This window comes from Homarus americanus, unplaced genomic scaffold (genome assembly GCF_018991925.1).
Source record: "Homarus americanus isolate GMGI-L3 unplaced genomic scaffold, GMGI_Hamer_2.0 scaffold20465, whole genome shotgun sequence".
NCBI classification, from domain to species: domain Eukaryota; kingdom Metazoa; phylum Arthropoda; class Malacostraca; order Decapoda; family Nephropidae; genus Homarus; species Homarus americanus.
In genome coordinates, this window is record NW_024756914.1 from 884,869 (window position 1) to 904,989 (window position 20,121).

At 41.2% G+C, this 20,121-nt stretch overlaps 2 protein-coding genes across 5 annotated transcripts in view; both read right to left on the bottom strand.

Annotated features, from left to right (window-relative positions):
- Nucleotides 1–8,350, bottom strand: part of LOC121857207 (MAM and LDL-receptor class A domain-containing protein 1-like) — a 46,380-nt gene extending 38,030 nt beyond the window's left edge. The window contains exons 1-2 of one of the 4 annotated variants that reach the window (XM_042353161.1): nt 8,259–8,350; nt 6,140–6,485 (exon numbers count right to left, since the gene is read on the bottom strand). In XM_042353161.1, the coding sequence (XP_042209095.1) occupies nt 6,140–6,233 (94 nt within the window). In that variant the 5' untranslated portion in view covers nt 6,234–6,485; nt 8,259–8,350. Of the gene's footprint in view, nt 1–6,139; nt 6,597–8,194 lie in introns of all 4 variants that reach the window. The other 3 variants (XM_042353160.1, XM_042353158.1, XM_042353159.1) reach the window with 3 other exon arrangements.
- A 3,790-nt stretch (nt 8,351–12,140) lies between these two features.
- On the bottom strand, nt 12,141–19,300 carry LOC121857206 (nucleolar complex protein 4 homolog A-like). The gene is made up of 12 exons (XM_042353157.1): nt 19,104–19,300; nt 18,178–18,280; nt 17,376–17,471; nt 16,436–16,554; nt 15,999–16,103; nt 15,721–15,871; nt 15,023–15,229; nt 14,428–14,488; nt 13,616–13,726; nt 13,218–13,378; nt 12,751–12,947; nt 12,141–12,343 (listed from the first exon to the last, which is right to left on the bottom strand). Exons 1-12 carry the CDS (start codon nt 19,209–19,211, stop codon nt 12,224–12,226), a joined length of 1,539 nt encoding a protein of 512 aa, XP_042209091.1. The 5' UTR covers nt 19,212–19,300; the 3' UTR covers nt 12,141–12,223.
- Nucleotides 19,301–20,121: the final 821 nt, after the last annotated feature.

Here is a 20,121-nt window from a genome sequence, read left to right on the forward strand (position 1 = left end):
TCCTACCTCCCCCTTCCCCTACCTCCCCCTACCCCCTGTCACCCCCTCCATTTAACCTGGGAGGGGGTGGGGAGTAACGTTGATGGATAGATAAGCAATTTATGGTTCACCAATGATCGGGTAACGCCCGTGTTTATCGCCTGGCGTGTGAGAGTGGCGATACCAGTGTTACCAGACCAGAGCTGAACCTCATATTAGCTGTGTTGCCAGACCGGAATTGGACCCCAGTGTTAGAAGTGTTACCAGAACAGTATTAGGGAGACTGAGTGTGAGAGGCGACGCTGTTGTTGTTGTTGTAAAGCCATCAGGCAGTTACACGACTCACCACCAGGGGGGAGGGGAGAAGGGGAGAGGGGGAGAGAGAGGGGGAGAGACGGGGAGAAGGATAGGAGAGTGAGAGAGAAGGATGAGAGAGTGAGAGAGTAGGATAGGAGAGGTATGGAGAGAGAGAGTTAGAGAGAGTAAAGACGGAAGCGCCCCACTCTCCCCCAGTAAGAGGATTGGGAGAGGTGTTACTCGTGATGAGAGTCTAGTGAGAGTTGTCCGATTACACAGGGAGTGAGAGGGAGAGGAGGTGAGGGGGGAGGAGAGGAGAGGACGTGAGGGGGAGAGGAAGGGAGAGGGGGAAAGTGGGAGAGGTGAAGGGAGAGAGAGTGAGGGAGGGTGAGGGAGAGTGAGAAAGAGGGGTTGACCACTAAGAACGAAGGAGAGAGAATGAGAGAAAAATAAAAAAAATTGAGGAAGTAAGAGACAATGGAGGCAAGGAGGAGAAAGTGAGAGAGAATGGAAGAGGAGGAGGAAAGAAGGAAGAATTAGGGAGAGAAAGGAGAGGGACAGGGTGAAAGTAAGAGGAAGAGGTGAAAGTGAAAGAGAGAAGGAGAGGAGAAGAGTGCCCAATAGAGCCAGGATCGTTAGATAGTGCCAGATAGAGCCGGGTGTAGGTGAGGTGCCGCTGACGAATTGACACTGACGGAAACACACGGTATTAACACCCTCCTCCTCCTCATGTTTGTGCTAATATAAGCCAGTTAATAGCAGTCCTATGGCCAGTTAGAGGCGTCCTATGGCCAGTTAGAGGCGTCCTATGGCAGTTAGAGGCGTCCTATGGCCAGTTAGAGGCGTCCTGACATGGCCAGTTAGAGTCGTTCTATGGCCAGTTAGAGGCGTCCTGACATGGCCAGTTAGAGTCGTTCTATGGCCAGTTAGAGGCGTCCTGACATGGCCAGTTAGAGACGTCCTGACATGGCCAGTCAGAGGCGTCCTGACATGGCCAGTCAGAGGCGCCTTTAAACCAAAAAATCTTAGCGTTATCGGCGGCCATGAAGGTAAACAAGTCAACATGGCGGAGGTACAATAACTCTTGGATCTTTTCATTATTTTCTGATGACTCGCGACTTACAAAAAACGATTAATGTTCGTTATATATCGTCTACGTCTCACTGGTAGAAGAGATGTGGAAGGAGGGAAAAAATAATACCTGCTGATTCGGGCCGATCCTGTGAGGAAAATAAAATAAAAAAACTAGGTGGCAGCCCCGGTAGACGACACTATATTCACCAGAAAGACGACTTTATATTTTGGCGCGACTGACATGACGAAACTAATGCCTGTCTGACTGTCATGGCGGAACTAATGCCTGTCTGACTGTCATGGCGGAACTAATGCCTGTCTGACTGTCATGGCGGAACTAATGCCTGTCTGACTGTCATGGCGGAACTAATGCCTGTCTGACTGTCATGGCGGAACTAATGCCTGTCTGACTGTCATGGCGGAACTAATGCCTGTCTGACTGTCATGGCGGAACTAATGCCTGTCTGACTGTCATGGCGGAACTAATGCCTGTCTGACTGTCATGGCGGAACTAATGCCTGTCTGACTGTCATGGCGGAACTAATGCCTGTCTGACTGTCATGGCGGAACTAATGCCTGTCTGACTGTCATGGCGGAACTAATGCCTGTCTGACTGTCATGGCGGAACTAATGCCATCTCTTATTTTTTCTATCTCTCTGCCGTCGACCGCAAATCAGGAATATTTCGCGTGGATGAACTTAGTGCAAAAAGGCTTCCTAACTTAACCCCGACGCGGTATAGGAGTGTCAACACCCTTGGTTCTCTTTGATGAGGATTCTGGTGTTATTTATTTGTGATGTTTTTATGTCGCGAAGAGGAAAGAGGAGGAGGATATTGCTGTCTTTTCTTCTGTGTGTGTGTGTGTGTGTGTGTGTGTGTGTGTGTGTGTGTGTGTGTGTGTGTGTGTGTGTGTGTGTGTGTGATTGACAACTTAGAATACAGAAACGCGGCGGTAAATATTGATATGTGAGACGTGAGGTGTTCCTATATATTGAGTAGTAGTGAAAACATCTATAAATGAGAGAGACAGGAGAGATACTCCCCATACAAACTAGTGAAAAGAGACCCAGAAGAGACCTTTAACTCCCACGAGACGGAGCAATAAGCATCTCACGGGAAGATCCTTTATATCCTGACGTGAACAGGTGTTGTGCAGGTGTTCTTAAGCTGATTACGATCTTACTCTCAGGTGTGTTAGGTAAGGTATGGATTTTCTTGTACTTCGTCAGGTACACACAGCAGTACTACAGGTGCGTGGGGGGCGGAGGGGGGTGATGCTTGACCGTAGTTTAGAGAGTTCTGAGGCAAGTGTTTGGGACGGTTGAAGAGAAGTCACACACACACACACACACACACACACACACACACACACACACACACACACACACACACACACACACATACACACACACTTTCATCCATCCTTTCCTTCTCCTCTTCCTCTCCCCATCCTCCTTCTTCCCACTTCTCCTTCCCTCTTCCTCCTTCCCTCCTACAAACGATAGCGAACGAGAGAAGCACTATACTTTATGGCATACACACACACAAAGAATTTAATAGAGACAAACGAATACCCAGACAAGCGTAGGAGACGATCGTTACATTAACATCCAAGCAAGGCGGGGTGAGGGTGGGTGGGCGGGGGTGAGGGTGGTGGGTGGTGGAGTGGGATAGGTGGGTAGTAGGACTAATAGGTGTACTGACAGTGATGAACATCGTTATATACCCACACCATCTGGCTATTAATTGTCCACTGGCATAGCTTAATACCTGTACTCTCTCTCTATCTCTCTCTCTCCTCTAACTCTATACCTACTACCCTCCTTTCCCTCTCACCTCCTCCCTTCACTCAGACATCTCTCACTCATTCAAGAGTTCGCCACACTTTACCACACTCCTAACACGGCTGTGCCCCACCCCTGCTGCTGTGTTGATCCTGAGCCTGGCAGAGTTACCCCAGAAACGTGCTAGGAAGCTGATGATGCCCCAGCCACCCAGCTCACCCTCCTCCCATCCTCCTAGCTCACCCTCCCAGCCTCCCAGCTCACCCTCCCATCCCTCCTAGCTCACCCTCCCAGCCTCCTAGCTCACCTCCCATCTCCTCCCAGCCACCTCCCAGCCACCTAGCTCACCCTCCCAGCCCTCATAGCTCACCCTCCCAGCTCCTCCTAGCTCACCTCCCAGCCACCTAGCCACCCTCCCAGCCTCCCTCATAGCTCACCTCCCAGCCCTCATAGCTCACCCTCCCAGCCCTCATAGCTCACCCTTCGTCATTTGGGCTAAAATTGGCGTTATTTTATACTGACGTTATCTTAATGTTTTATAGGCGTTATATTCGTACTATAGACAGACAGACAGACAGACACACACACACAGACAGACAGACAGGCAGACAGACAGACAGACAGACAGACACACACACAGACAGACACACACACACACAGACAGACACACACACACAGACAGACAGACAGGCAGACAGACAACAATACTCCCTCAACTCCATTAGTCAATAGAACCCAGGTAGCGGGGAATCATCCTCTTGGTGACGTCACTACAATCCTCTTGATGACGTCACAACAATATATCTTTCTTTTTCTCCCCGAGTTCTCAACCTACGCTACATGACCCAGCCAGAACCCGTGCACAAAAAGAGCCCCCACACCCCCACACCCCAACCCCACCCCCACTCCCCACCCAAAAAATATGTCTTTAGTCTATGAATGAACAGCCACTTCTGATTGAATGGCAGAGAGGAGAGAGAGAGAGAGAGAGAGAGAGAGAGAGAGAGAGAGAGAGAGAGAGAGAGAGAGAGAGAGAGAGAGAGACTGTCCACTCATTACTGCAACTCATTTCTTTCCTCGCCAGATGAAAGATCTTATCAGCGAGGTGACCGATGGTTCATTCCACCCTTCAAAATGGCTATGAATTAAGTCCCTAAAGGAAGAAAGGGGATAACATACTCTTGCTACACTCACTCAGGCTTTCTTTCTGTTCCCGATAAAAAGGAAAGTGAGCCAAACAGTATAAGGGAAAGTGAGCCAAACAGTATAAGGGAAAGTGAGCCAAACAGTATAAGGGAAAGTGAGCCAAACAGTATAAGGGAAAGTGAGCCAAACAGTATAAGGGAAAGTGAGCCAAACAGTATATGGGAAAGTGAGCCAAACAGTATAAGGGAAAGTGAGCCAAACAGTATAAGGGAAAGTGAGCCAAACAGTATAAGGGAAAGTGAGCCAAACAGTATATCAAGAGGGGGAGAGAGGATGAATTATATAACGCCAGTCTGTGAGTTGCCGCTGTCGAGGGAGACGTAAGACTCTATCACAATGGGCAGCGGGAAAACAACACCGTGTAAACAAACAAACAAAAATAGAGAGAGTTAGAGAGAGTTAATTTTCTCTATCTTGTATTCATGTTTACTTTCTTCTGTGTGTATGTGTGTAATAATAATAATAATAATAATAATAATAATAATAATAATAATAATAATAATAATAATTAACGGTTTATTGAAAGAGCTTGGCGGCCAGAAGGCTGAAAATATACAGTTACATATTTGGGGAATGGGTTTCGAATTACAAATAATATACAAGTAACATAAGTGACACAAATAAGACATATAATAACTAGATGGGGAAAAGCTCAAACTACAGTTCATTCTACACAGTGATGTGCAAGGAGTAGTGTTTACTGGGAGTGAATGTACTGGTTTATTAAGGGGTTATTGATACCTTGTAAATGGTTGGGACTGGCTGTTCTATAGCGACTGCCTGTGCACGTATGGCTGGATGCGGTTGTGGTGTCGAAACAGCACCTCCTTTGGACTAGGGGATCTCAGGTGGTAGAGGAGCCGGTGTGTCGGGGATGGTGAAGCTTCTCACCAAATTTGCAGATGAGGTCGGGTGATGTCAAAAGGAGTCGAAAGGTCAGTGTGTTGAGCGCTTCTTGGATATGTGGAGTAGAAGGAGAGAGAATAATCTTGCACGCCCTCTTTTGCACTTTTTCTAGGTGTTACGCCAGGTGGCATTTAGAGGAAGTCCAGGCGGGGAGGCAGGGTGAGCCTTTGGGAAGTATGAATGTTGTGGCAAACACTGAGGAGCTCTGTGTGCAGAACTCCGAGGGACTTGAGTCGGCGTAGGAGGTGGTATTTTGAAACTGGAGACGATAAATCCTCACCGACGTGTGGTCGCAATTTAGTTTGTTGTCTGGTGTGTGTGTGTGTGTGTGTGTGTGTGTGTGTGTGTGTGTGTGTGTGTGTGTGTGTGTGTGTGTGTTTGTGTGTGTGTGTGTGTGTCATCGTAGTGAAAGGGTTAAGTCATCGTAGTGAAAGGGTTAAGTCATCGTACTGAAAGGGTTAAGTCATCGTACTGGAAGGGTTAAGTCATCGTACTGAAAGGGTTAAGTCATCGTACTGAAAGGGTTAAGTCATCGTACTGGAAGGGTTAAGTCATCGTACTGAAAGGGTTAAGTCATCGTACTGAAAGGGTTTAGTCATCGTACTGGAAGGGTTAAGTCATCGTACTGAAAGTGTTAAGTCATCGTACTGAAAGGGTTAAGTCATTGTAGTGAAAGGGTTAAGTCATCGTACTGAAAGTGTTAAGTCATCGTACTGAAAGGGTTAAGTCATCGTACTGAAAGGGTTAAGTCATCGTACTGGAAGGGTTAAGTCATCGTACTGAAAGGGTTAAGTCCATATTGTATGCCTGTACCAAGGGAGTATTCAAGGTTAGTAAACACATTAATAATCAACAATAAAAAAATAAATAAGAAAAAAATCTATCAACGTACTTCTGGCCGCCAATGTGACTCCGGCCTGTGACTGCTGCAGGAGAGCCGCCATCATGGACACCAGCAGGAGTAGAAGCCAGTGTATCCTGTACATATTGTCGGGTTCTCTGTCTCTCTCTGTCTCTCTTCTGGTCCAGTGATACTTGGCTCTTGTTGCTGTTTTTATTCACTTGTTTTTATTTTTCTGTTATTGTTAGCACTGTGTGAATACTTTTTGGGGCCCTGGTTGTAATTTTAATATTTCTGTTTGATTTTTTTTGACACTTGTTATTTTTGGCACTGCTGTTTGGGTTTTTTTTTTCACTTAGTTTGGTGTTTAAATTTAGAAGTTTTTTATTTGGCACTGCTGAAAGATTTAATAGAAATTCCACAAAGTATTTTTTTTTTACAGTACGAGGCTATGTTTTTCTGTAGCCTAACGCATATTTCACATATTTTCGTTATAATCCTAAAGATACTGAAAAAAAAACATATTAACAGACAAGTTTGGTTAAAAATTGATCATCACTTGAGGAAAAAATATTGTTAATTCTTATTAAAGTTTAGAATTTTGACGAGAGGAAAAAAACTCGATTCTCATTTATTTTGGAGAAACTTTTAAAACCTTTGGATAAATCTAAGAAAGTATGGAAATTAATGATACTTTTCCACAACTTTAAGCTTCTGAAATAGATACGATATTATATACTGTAAGATTTTCTGTAGGCTGAGAAAACTGAACTCACAATGAGTAATAAGGAAATGGCTGCCAAGTGATCGGGATTTCACAAAAGAATCGTAATAATAATTCCTCGAAAATGAAGATGTTGATTTCTTCTATGTCATTTTGTTTAGTTTTAGTTTAAGTGAACCAATTACTTTTGCGCTTAAGTTTAATTGAACCATAATTTTTATCGTAAAGTTTAAGGGGATCATTATTTTTTATGTTCAAGCTTTAGTGATTCAGAATCTGTACATTATTACGTCTTTACTTTTCGATTAATGAAACAACGTACAGTGGTGACCTCTCTTATGTTGCTAAATACTCTCTGTTTTTCTCCACTTGCGATAATTTGGTAAGTTCTAGAGAAAAAAACACCGACTCCTAGTTGTTCTGTGTTTATTTCCACTTGTGTTATGTTTAAGTTCAAGAGAAAAGAAAAACTGCAACACAAAACTCACTCTCAAAACAACATCAAAATTCCACCTAGATTATCTTTACTCATTATTAAGCAGTGTGTTCTCTTAATCTTAGTTAGGAAAAGGAAAATTAATGAACAAAGTTTGAGGACTGACCCCCCCCCCCGACACACACACATCCTGGCTGGAGATTCAGAATAGCGTAACGATATCTCGACACATTAGCGACGATAACCTCCGGATGTGGTAACGTTAATCGCTTTGTGTTAAAAAAGATGAAATAGCTCGCCTAAGCGACTTCAATGAGTTCTCAAGGGTTTCTCAGGGCGTCAAGGACTTTTGTTGATCATTCAGGGCCGCCACACTTCACGCTTATCTATCCACCAACGAAACTCTTTCACAAAATTTAGTCAAAATTGATAAGAAAATGTTTACTGCAGGATGTGGTACTACTGTTGGCTTTTGTTGCCTTGTTTTGTGATGGTCGGGTGTTGCAACGATTAAAGTGGCTAGTGTTTCCTCTCTCTCTCTCTCTCTCTCTCTCTCTCTCTCTCTCTCTCTCTCTCTCTCTCTCCTGAGAATGGCAAGAGAGGCTACAATTGTAACTTACCACAATATTTTTTTTTTTATATATATCATCGTTGGTGCTCACAGCTTGTACCAAATTTCTATAAGTTCTCTTGAAGTTTAAGCAACTTTCTGTTAGTTTTACAATATTTGTTTATTTTTCGTAATATTTAAAAAAAAAATTACTTGTATATCCTTTACTCGTAATATATATGTATAACCACTTTTTGTTGCCAGAGAAACTTGTTGTTATAAAGACAAGTTAGTTTCAGTAATACTTCACTGGTGGAATTATGCAACTACAGCAGCAGCTTTGTGGTAGTAACTCGGTCATTCACAGTTATCTTGCTTTAGTCCCTCGTAACTCACACTACTAACTTCCGTGTAGTCACACGTAATACTCTTTATGTCACTGAGGTCACTCTTCACTCACACCTAACTTCGCTACTTTTGTCTCGCCCTGGCGCGATACTCCGGGGGGCGGACCAGCGAGTGAGGAGAGGAGTCCTGGAGCTGCCTCCTGCCGGCACCCCTTGACGTCACACAAGGGCAAGTGTACCGGATGTGCACCCGAGACAACTTCATCCCTACTGGTCCCTGCCTTCATATACAGTAAACACACGGCCTCACAGAGGTTCCTAGAGATCACGTCAATGGTTGTATTACTTCAGCAACATTGTCTTTACTCGTGGGAGCCTCGCACACCAAGCAGTGGACAATGTTGGTAATGAAATACAAACATTATTGTCATCTCCGCGATAATAAATAATGCAGTGCGTGTACATCATTCTGAGACACCCTGTATGTAGGTAATATATATCCATTAGCTGAACGGCGGCGTCTGATTGGCTGATTCGTTAACTACTGAAAGGCAAATGGCAATGAAAGCAACATGGGTAACCAAAGAAGTGAAAAATGTAATGTTCGGTAGGAATGAGACTTTTGTTGCTGTGCCAATTACATTTTTTCTCTCATGCGCTATATTTTTGTTTGCAATATTTCGTCTCTCGGTGGTTAACGAATCAGCCAATCAGACGCCTTCGTTCTGTAAATCGATACCTGTTGTCACTGTATATGACAACATGGTACTAGTCCTCTCTCTCTCTCTCTCTCTCTCTCTCTTTCTCTCTCTCTCTCTCAGGATTTGTTGGTACAGTTTATTATATTTTATTAATATTAACTTAAAGAGAACGATAAAAAATATTATATATTTGAGAGATAGACAACAGGAAGAATTACAGATAATTAGACACAGGTGTACGATACATTACATCAATATTATCGTATCTCACACCTTATATTTTACCAACTAGTTAACGTTACGATATTGGGACGTAGTTGAGATAAGGTTGATATACCAATAAACTAACCACGGAATATTATCCTTTACTGCATGTCGTTTATGTTCCTATATCGTAACGTTATTCTCTGCGATATCTTACCGAACACAGACACCAAGATAACGGGAAAATCGAGTGAAAAAAAATGCCTCAGGATATCGTTGTAATTTATATACGTTTTCAACTTCAATTACGAGAAAATATTGATCTTGAATCTTTGAGAATTTGGAATTAAGGGAATTTATTTATTTATTTGTGTGTGTCAGCTGTTCCTATGAGTGGTGGTTAATTGGGGTGGTGGTAGTGGTGGTAGTAGTGATGGTAGTGGTGGTGGTTAGTAGTGGTGACGGAGCAGTGGTGGTAGTAGTAGTGGTGGTAACGGTGATGATGAGAGGTGGTGGTGGTGGTAACAGTGGTGGTTGTAGTCGTGGTGGTGGTGGTAACAGTGGTGGTTGTAGTCGTGGTGGTGGTGGTAACAGTGGTGGTGGTGGTGTAGTGGATTTCTCCCCTACAAACGCTGTTTGTCACTGAGTAGCCGACTCCGCGAATTCCCCAGTGTATGCCTCGTGGTCTGGGTCAACCAGCGCCGCCATACATCACGGAGGTCAACTACTAAGCCACGCCTACCACCGCTATTTAAGACCTGACCTCGTGGTGACCTCTCTTCTTCCAGCTACAGCCACAGCAACCAACACCACCTCCTCCTCCGCCGCTGCCTGGCGGCCCTCGCTCCCGCCGGCGAGCATGGCGACCCACAAGCTGTCCTCCTCTGAGCATCCTCACCAACCAGCTCTCTCTACATCACGCTTGTAACCATGCTGCCACTTCCCAGCACCAAGCTGCCACTTCCCAGCACCAAGCTGCATTGTACATCCAATACAACATGTATACAGAGAGCACATTGTGAGTTTCCTTTCTCCATCCCATCCTGAGTCCGAACAAACAACCCGTACCCCACAGTGGTAACAGTGGTGGTGGTAGTGATGGCAGGACTCTCACCCTGTCTCGCTCATTATCATCTCCGCCCCTTACTATGTCCGGTGCATCCCAGCTCTCTCTCTCTCTCTCTCTCTCTCCCTTCCATGATCTCATTGTCTCTCACTACCATGATCTCATTGTCTCTCACTTCCATGGTCTCGTCTCTCACTACCATGATCTCATTGTCTCTCACTTCCATGGTCTCGTCTCTCACTACCATAATCTCATTGTCTCTCACTTCCATGGTCTCGTCTCTCACTACCATGATCTCATTGTCTCTCACTTCCATGGTCTCGTCTCTCACTACCATGATTTCATTGTCTCTCACTTCCATGGTCTCGTCTCTCACTACCATGGTCTCTCACTACTCACTACCAATCTCATTGTCTCTCACTTCCATGGTCTCGTCTCTCACTACCATGATCTCATTGTCTCTCACTTCCATGGTCTCGTCTCTCACTACCATGATTTCATTGTCTCTCACTTCCATGGTCTCGTCTCTCACTACCATGGTCTATTATCTCACTACCATGATCTCATTGTCTCTCACTACCATGATCTCATTGTCTCTCACTTCCATGGTCTCGTCTCTCACTACCATGGTCTATTATCTCACTGCCATGATCTCATTGTCTCTCACTACCATGATCTCATTGTCTCTCACTACCATGGTCTCGTCTCTCACTACCATTATCTCGTTGGCTCTAATTTTGTATTCCCTTAAACTAAATAAAGTACTTAACAATCATAGCCTCACACACACACGACTCACAAGTGTGAGGCAGGGATAAGGTTCGGACAGTCTACGTGTCTTTATTGTGTAAGAACTGTTATCCTGCCTCATCTTGTTTTAATGTCTAATCCCATGAAAAAGCTTTAGTTTATTACTGTGTTCAGCTCATTCCACTTGATGACTGAATGCCCTAATGCTTCCTAGGGGAGTAATGTTCCCTCTAAGCTGGGTGTTTGCTCGGCCACTCAACAGTTACACATAAGTGACAGAAACTTGTCTTTTTTGTCATATTAAACTAACATGTCAAACAGCGAGCCTTTTTATCTTGTTTTTATTATTATTTTTTTGTTTTGCTTGTTACATATACATTTGTATGTGATAACTTAAAACATGTTGAGGACTGCCTGCAGTACAGGTTCACCCTGATTTATGAAGCTTCTGTTTATGAAAATTCAATGGTACTTAAATAAATTGTCCTGTGCTTTGATTTACAAATAAAAAAAGTTATGAAAAAAAAGACTTATTTGGGTAAATTTTTCAGTAATATAATTATTAAAGATGCCAGCTTTGTGCTTCATACTGTTCAGTTTCCAATCTCGTTCAGTTTGTCATTCGTATAAAATTATTGCTGCACTACACAGTACAGTACTTTTTAATTTTTATTTTATCCTCTTTGCCACTGATCAGCTCATTAGCCACTTGGGTAGTCGGTCATGCCTCTTTTACACACTGTTGGTAAGTACTGGACATGTACACAAGTATTTCACTCATTATGTTTATTATTGGCTTACAATAATTGTGTACACCAATAAATTCAATATAAAAAAGGTTTTGTACCATTTTAATATGTTTGCGGAAGCTCTTTTTCATAAGAATGTATCTCAGCTTTTATGACGGGAGTCTGTGGGATTTAAAGAAGGTTTTCATGTATGGAACCTTTTCATAAATTGGGGTACAGTACTGTATATTGTACCTGAATACCATATATAGCTTATTGGTTCCTACTGACGGAGCCCATTTCCACTTTACTGTATAAAGTTGCCAACAGTTAGTAACAGAGTGCCAGTACATGCTTACAGTGCCAACAGTGCCTTGGTTAGGTTAGGTTTAATTAAGGTTTGGTTAGATAAAATTAGGTTTGGATAGGTTACCATTAGGATGGTTTATTGTAAGGTGAAATAAGCTGACGCTAATCTTCATGTGATCCACTTGTCATACTAATATTAAGACGTACAAAGGTGACCATGATACTGATATTCCCGGAGCATTTTTATAAATTTTATTATTAAAAAAATCTGTAAATTCATATACAATATAAAGCTATTCATGAGTAACAACAAGACACAGTCACACCACACTCCAAGACTGAGACATCTGGTCATTGTGGTAGTTGAACAGTCCTTGGGGTTTATGGAAGGTCGTTGCCACATTTTCGTGTACCGTAACTTTACACGCTCGCTCAAACACCTGAAAAAAGATCAAAGTTGGCTAAAATTAAACGAAGTTTGATATTTAATTTTCAAGTAATTCTACATACAATATTACAGGAACTGGCCAATTTAAGTTGATGTAATGTACTGCAGGAGAATAGACATGGGAAGAAAATGATTAAAAGTGGACACATGAGAGAGAATATTTCAGTAAACACATAGAGAAAGACAGAAAGTTAGGTGAATGAATGGAGTGAGGGAGTATACTTGTGAGAGAGACGTCATACTGGAGACAGTTGTAGATATGTTCAAAGACTCATACTGTATAGTTATGGATGGTGTGCCTCAGCTATCCTGCTCTATACTGACAGCAAATCCACAGAATAGTGACTGAGCCATACAAGAGTCAGGTTGATTAAATGTACCAGAAGATCATTAACTTACCTCATCATAAGTTGTTTCAACAAATTCTGAAATGTTGTATTCCACTGAAGGTAAACTCTTATTCAAAAACCCAGCAGCTTTAGAGACATAAGGCAGGACATGGCATTGCAGGGTGGCCACCTCCCACAGGCTGCTCTCAGAGGCTCGGCACTTGGCAGGGTCAGGTTCCTCCATGTCATAGGGGTCAGATTCCATGGCTTAGGAGAGACATAGGGCTGTTAGTTATCATCAGAGAAAGAATTAAACCAATAATGGGTCATTCATGTCTTACCTTCACCGTCAGATTTTTCTTTGTACAGTACTGTACTAAGGAGTGTTTTACCATTCTGTGGTTCTGATATAATATGTGACGAAAAGCAGCGTTATTAGTTATAAACCAATCATATTAATGACCCAGAAGCCAGATATTGCCAAATGTTCAGGGGATTTTATTTGGAAATGTACAGCAAACTAATAATATATTTTACCTTTTACATTGGGCTTATGAATGAGCTTCTTTAGTCCTGGGTATCTGATGAGAAGGTTGGCAATAAACTTGAGAATCAAGACAAGAGATGGTGTTGGTGCCACCAGAGAGAGTCGTGCCAGACGCTTGACAAAAGCAGCAACGATGTACTCAGGGAGATAACTGTAAGAGGAATTATAGTAAGGGGACTATATTGTTCACTCTGGAGAAAAAACATCAAAATACAACCAACTCGAAGGGAAAATCCACAAAGATTGTTTAAGAAGCGATAAAAATTTTTTTTAACAAGCCGTCTGTAGAGTACAGTACTATAAAATTAATATCCCATATATATGAAGCAGTGAACCAAATTTGTGTGATTTTCAAACACTTTGGTTACCAGAGTCATAAAGTACTCACGAGGAAGCAAGGAAGCGGTCACAAAGCATGAAGAACCTCGCTTTATACTTGGCATGAAACACAGTTGGGTCCAGCAGGGTGTACAGCTTCGTGTAGAAGTCCGGATACTCCCTGTCACGATAAAAATATTTGTATTAAGTTTGTTTTCATGTTTTGAATTAAAACTGGCTTATTTTGTCACTACAGCACTATCAGTCTGTTGTAATGCTGTACTTCTTAACCTTTATCAAGATGGGAGGTCATGAAACATTACGTGGTTCTTGTGTTATCATTAGTAATAAGCCATTTCGAGAGTTTGGTGACTGGTGAAATGGCCCCAGTCCTCCTACACTCCACTCTTGTCTTGCTAATAGGACTGGGACTCAGTCCTAATGGACCCATATCCCAATGGGCCCCAATCCTAATGACCTGCTTCAGTCAGCCACAAGGAGAAGTACCAGAGATGAAATAAAAAGAGTGCTCATGCTCCCCTTGACAGCTGCCTCCTGTGGTTACATCCACACTACACAATACCACTCAGTGGTCTGCCACACTTCCTTGGACAATACTGTCCTTTTCATAAAGGGCAAAGGGAACACTAATTTTCTTCCAGTGACGCTTGTGCAGTACAGGCAAATGAGACCAAGTATCCCATTACTTACAATTAAACACTGAAACTACAGTATATAAGGAAAAGGACTAATATTTCAAGACCCAATTACTGTACAGTATATGAATACACAAAGTTGTATTTCAGCAATCAACAGATGACACATGAATTTAAAGCATATGTTGAACACGAGGTACAGTCTATGTACTGGTATAAGACTTACAAGTTATGTTTGTGCACCAAGATGAATACTCCTTGAAGGGCCAAGAGACTGATGGCTCCACCTGCAATAATAACAAATGGTGAAGAAATTTTTAGAACAACTGTACTGTAAGTAGTGGAAGTGTTGGGTCAAGAGAGAGAGAGAGAGAGAGACAGCTTGTGTCTTGAGGATATGGTGGAACACTTCCTTCTGGGGCAACAAGTCATGGGTATGGGGAATAAAGGGAGCAAAATAAACTGCCATAACACAACTGCTTCGAGGCTCCTTTAACATAGCCATCCCCTCAGAGAGGAGGTTCCAAATGGATTGAGGCACTGGAGAATGAAAATATGATAATAATAAAGAATAACTCGCAGTATACATAATACAAGAGCTACCAGACAAATAGCTACAGACTGCTACACCAGCCTCCCTTTGCCTGTCTTAGATTCAGACTTTCAATACACTGGCAGCTTTGGACTTTACCTACATAAGAAATATTCCAGGACAACTGTGATGAGTCATGGTCAAGAACATCACCTTACCCAATCCATATTTTCCCAAAAACACAATATTTCAAGCTTTACCTCAATCAGTTTCAATTCAGATTACTTACCAAGGTTATAAGACTCCATGAAGAAGTCAGTGAGGATAAGAGGCTTGTCAAGGTGGTGCATAACCTTCTCAGGGATGAGGACAAGAGAACGACGATACAGGTCTGGTGTGAGAGAGTACTTGAGCACCTCTGACCAGATGTTGTTGAGGGCTTTCTTAGCTTTATCATATGGGATGGTGAACATAGGTCGCTCTTCCAGTCTCTCAACTACTTCGACAAAAAGGAAAAATAATTATGTAAGACTTTTGAATAATCTCTGTACCTGAGTGCCTTCTGATATCTCTGTGTAAGGGACTGTTTATGTCTGTGTATGTATCATGTGTGTCTGGACATGGTTTATTCTGTCAATGTGCACCTACCACACGAGCATTTAACAATGCCTGTTTTAATCTGCACATAAATGTTTAAGTAAAACCATTTGTGTTTGGATGTACATGTCTGTCTCCTGCATGTGTGAATTCATTTTAAACTGAAATTAATCGATATATGGTATAGCATTGCAGTATATTTACCTAACTGTCAAATAAGTTATCATCCAAAATCGTGCAGTGTAACACAGGCAGTGTATGCTCCCTGCACACCTTTAAACACTTCTCCATGTTCAAAATCCTCACCCACATACTCCCTCATTTTGTCCATCAATATCTCACTGTAAAAGAAACATCATAAAGACTTCCTCCTTCATCCAACTTCCTTACCATCATCAGCCTCAAAAAGGAGTTTGGGTCGATCAAGACTCACAGCATCTTCCATCGGGATGTTTATATGCTCCAGCAGGAGGAACAGATTAGTCATGAACTTCTCTGTGATCTCTTTATCTTTCTGAATTTTCACAATAGTACTTAAGACCTGTAGATTAAAAAGTTGTTGTAGTAAAACTGAAATGGAAAAAAGGAAGTAAGTGTATATGAGGCAGTGTACTGTACTGGTAATATAAGTTATTCCAATAATATTACAGATAAATAAAGACACAGACCAAGAGAGTGTAGAACATGAAGTCTTGGCACTCCATGTACTCCAACAGTAGAGTGATGAGGTGCCGGTGATCCACTTTGTCTGACACCAGCTTCATCAACAACAACTGTGGAGGAACACACACATTAACATTTTACTATCACTATTCTATTACTTATTGTAAAGACATCACACTCCATAAGACAAAATAAAGCTCTACATTCACTGTATTATAATTAAACAGTGACTTGCTATTATAACGTACTTCATATCCCTGTAAAGTTATCAAAGGATTCCACTCCACGTTACTACCTCACCTGTAGACTGTGTTACCTCACTCACCTGTAGACTGTGATACCTCACCTGTAGACTGTGTTACCTCACTCACCTGTAGACTGTGTTACCTCACTCACCTGTAGACTGTGTTACCTCACTCACCTGTAGACTGTGTTAACTCACCTGTAGTCTGTGCTGAGGGAAGTGGTAGGTAGCATTGGGTCTCTTCTTCACTGGGTGCCGTCCCTCTGACTGTATTAATTTGACCAACGAGCAGAGTGACAGTTCCCGCACTGATCGTTCTAACAAAAAAATAAGAATTAATAAATCAAGAATACTATATTTTATGAAAACTTATAATGCATTTACTTCCTAACAACCATATGTAAAAATGGTTGATATCATTGTGGGTTGAGAATGAAGCTAAATGCTGTTAAATTAAAACTACAGAAATGAGTTTGCAAGCGGGTGTGTCTTAGGTTAATAAATTGGATAAAACAAGAGTATTGAAGCGTTTGGGATATTTTGGAATGGGTAGAGGGAGGCTGTGCTGTGTCATGGGAAGGAAAGATAGAGGTACAGTACTGTATATACAAAAGACAGAATGGAGAAGAAGATAAGGGGATAAAGAGGGCAAAATAAATAAATAGTGATAAGATTTCCTGAAGTATATCCCAACACTATAATTAAGTTTTATATCATAATACCATAAAAGATACATAACTATGGCAGTGATTAGACCACATCTTGTAAGTGGGTTTCTGTTCACTACTACAGTACAGTTTACTGATAATGTGTTTCAATCAGGTAACAATTAAAATGAGATGAAATATTTTTTTTAATTTCCACTGCGTTAGATATATGGAAGTGATTAGGTAGTACAGTTCCCACGTTATGTCATATAAGAGATGTCAGTACAGTATAAGTCATAAATACATGTACACTAGTAATGTAATTGTCATATAAGAAAGTAAGATAAATGGAAACATTATTAGTGCATGAATAAATGAATGAACAAAGGGTGACTCAGTGAGAGAGGTGTTTGATGTGATCTATTTTATTATATACAAAAGTTCTGTCAACAAAACTTATAAACAATAAATAACAAGTGATGAGTTACTACCTTCGTGTCCGAGAAGACTGAGTATTTTCTTATATGTCTCCTCATACCTTCCATACAGCCACAGGTTAAATTTGTCATTTGCCGTCTGTGTTACACCTGTGAATAAAACACCCGGAGGTTGTTAGCATCTTCTTGTAGCTGTTGAAGCAGTTGGTCTTAGTGTTTACATATGATCATGTGGTGGTTTAGGGGAAGTACAGTACTGTACTAACAATATTCACTGGTAGGTATTTCCTGCACACTCCATAAACACCTCACAAACTTATGTCAGCATTTGGAAATAAAGTCTGACTAAAATTAAGGTCTATATTAGCTACTAAAGATTGTTCAAATGATAAACATGAGAATTACAATTATGCTGGACCAACAAAGCAGTTTTCCATCCTTGTGCCGATATGTCAGAAATGAACTCCTAAGTAGTTCAGGTCATTAATTTAAAATTAAAGACTAAAATTTTTTTTTTAAACCTTTAAAAACAACACAGGCACAGTACAGTCCTGTAAAGTTTGAGATTTTTTCAATCTTCATTTTCCTCACAGTTTTATGACAGGTGTTTCACAACACGGTCATTCAGTGTCCCGGGTCAGACAGTTGTGATTTTTAGTCTAAATAACTGTTTTTTATATGATTTCATTATGCTATATATTCTCATTCTCTGTAAGATGTACATAATGATATTCAACTTATTTTCTCTACATTATTTTGATGTTTTTAATATAAATCACAGTCTGGGCTTCAGCTTTACACAGAACTACAGTACATTGTTCTTTAACAAAATACAAATTAAAGCATAATTTCTTACCAGAACCTTTAGGTGGAAGTTTAATGTCTTCTTCATTAAACAAGTAAGTAAAGATATGATGTATCCCAGTTATGGCAGATGTGACTGTCCCCGCTTCATTGCTCTGAAACATATAAATATGATGTTAAAATTCTGCTGAAGCTTTCATCTTTCTACCATAACACGCAGCTAATGTACCATACAGTAGTGGTGAGCACTGTGTGTTTGACATATACTGTATAGTAATGGTTGCTCCTCGTGTAACGAGGATGGCCGACCCAAGGGCCACCTAGACGTGAAATTGTTTAAGGTGTAGAAGCTGTTGCCAACACAAAAACCACACCCTAAGTTAAATAGCTGCATGATCCAGTGTAAAGGAATAGTCCAAGAAGACCGGACACCTAGCCAACTGCACTGGCTAACCATTACCCCGGAATACGATCCGCAAATCGATTAACATCCAGGTTCCCAATTACTGCCGAGTAGACAGAGGCAAATGGCATAAAGAAACTTGCCCATAGTTTCACCCTGCCCGGGGATCGAACCAGGGTCGGCTCGCTTGCCAGGCGAGAATGCTGACCATTACACTACAGGTCGTGCAGTTGGCGAGTTGTCCGGTCTTCTCGGACTATTCCTTGACACTGGGTCATGCAACTCGTTAACTTAGGGTGTGGTTGTTGTGTTGACGATAGCTTCTACACCTTAAACAAATTCATGCCTACGTGGACTTAGGGCCGGCCATTCGCGTTACACGAGGGGCAACCATTGATTTATATATATATATATATATATATATATATATATATATATATATATATATATATATATATATGTACTATAATGAAACATCCTTAAGTTGCTTCTTCTCAGTGTTCCAGACCATTACAGTGTAGCCACTGGGGTCTTTAATTTCTATTAGGGTCCCACTTCTAGACTTTCCACCTTACCTCCAGACGGCCAAATATATCCACAATGACGTTAGCATTCTTAACTTTGTCAGCTTTAAATTCCTTGAGGAGGACTTTCATTGTCCTCTTGGTCGTTTTATCAGTCATGGTTAGTGAGTGAAGAGCGTCCTCGCCATGAGACACACCGGGAGTGTTGCTGGATGAGGACCCACACCTCCAGCCGCCTCCCTCACACTCCTCAGGAATAATAGTTTACATACGCTTTACCATTTATGGACATTTATTATATTTTTATTTACAATATTAGTATTTAATAACACAAATATATTACTAAAAACTTGAAATATAAGAGATTATTTTATTAAATAATTACGAAATATAATAATATATAATGAAATAGTATCACCGGGATATATCAGTGAAGATTCCTACAAAATGTTAAAAGGGAAAACTTTATCCAGCACAGACTGTTGATTTACCTGTGACTTAAAGTTTTTGGTTTATTTAAATGTTTGTTGTAATACACGTGACTGAGTTTTACCTCTTAAATACCCAATTATTAAAGTTTGCAAAAGACGGAAGTAAATAATACATTATATATATTTAATGGTGGAATCTTTATAAATTTTTGAGGGATTGTTAGTTTTTTGCTTGTGACTAATTCAGAATGGGAATTTAAACATAGTTAGGTTAGGTTAGGTTAGGTTAGGAGAGGAGAGGTTAGGTTAGGAGAGGTTAGGTTAGGTTAGGTTAGGTTAGGTTAGGTTAGATTATGGGGTATTATCTTCGTTTCAGTTATCGGGCGAGTCTTAGAGATTTAACTATTGGAATTAGTAGCTTAGACAATTCTGCCACCCAGTTTGGAAGTTAGGTTAGGTAATATGTACGTCATTTGCGAAGGAAACTTCATTGAAGAAAATTGTCTTAGGGTTGTTAATCTTAAGATGAAATGAGCTGGGAAGTTAATTCTAATTTGCCTGCATTATCTGGGACAGGAGACACATATTGTCAGTGTTTCAATTTAGCCTGTACTGTACTGTATATTTGAGAATTTCAA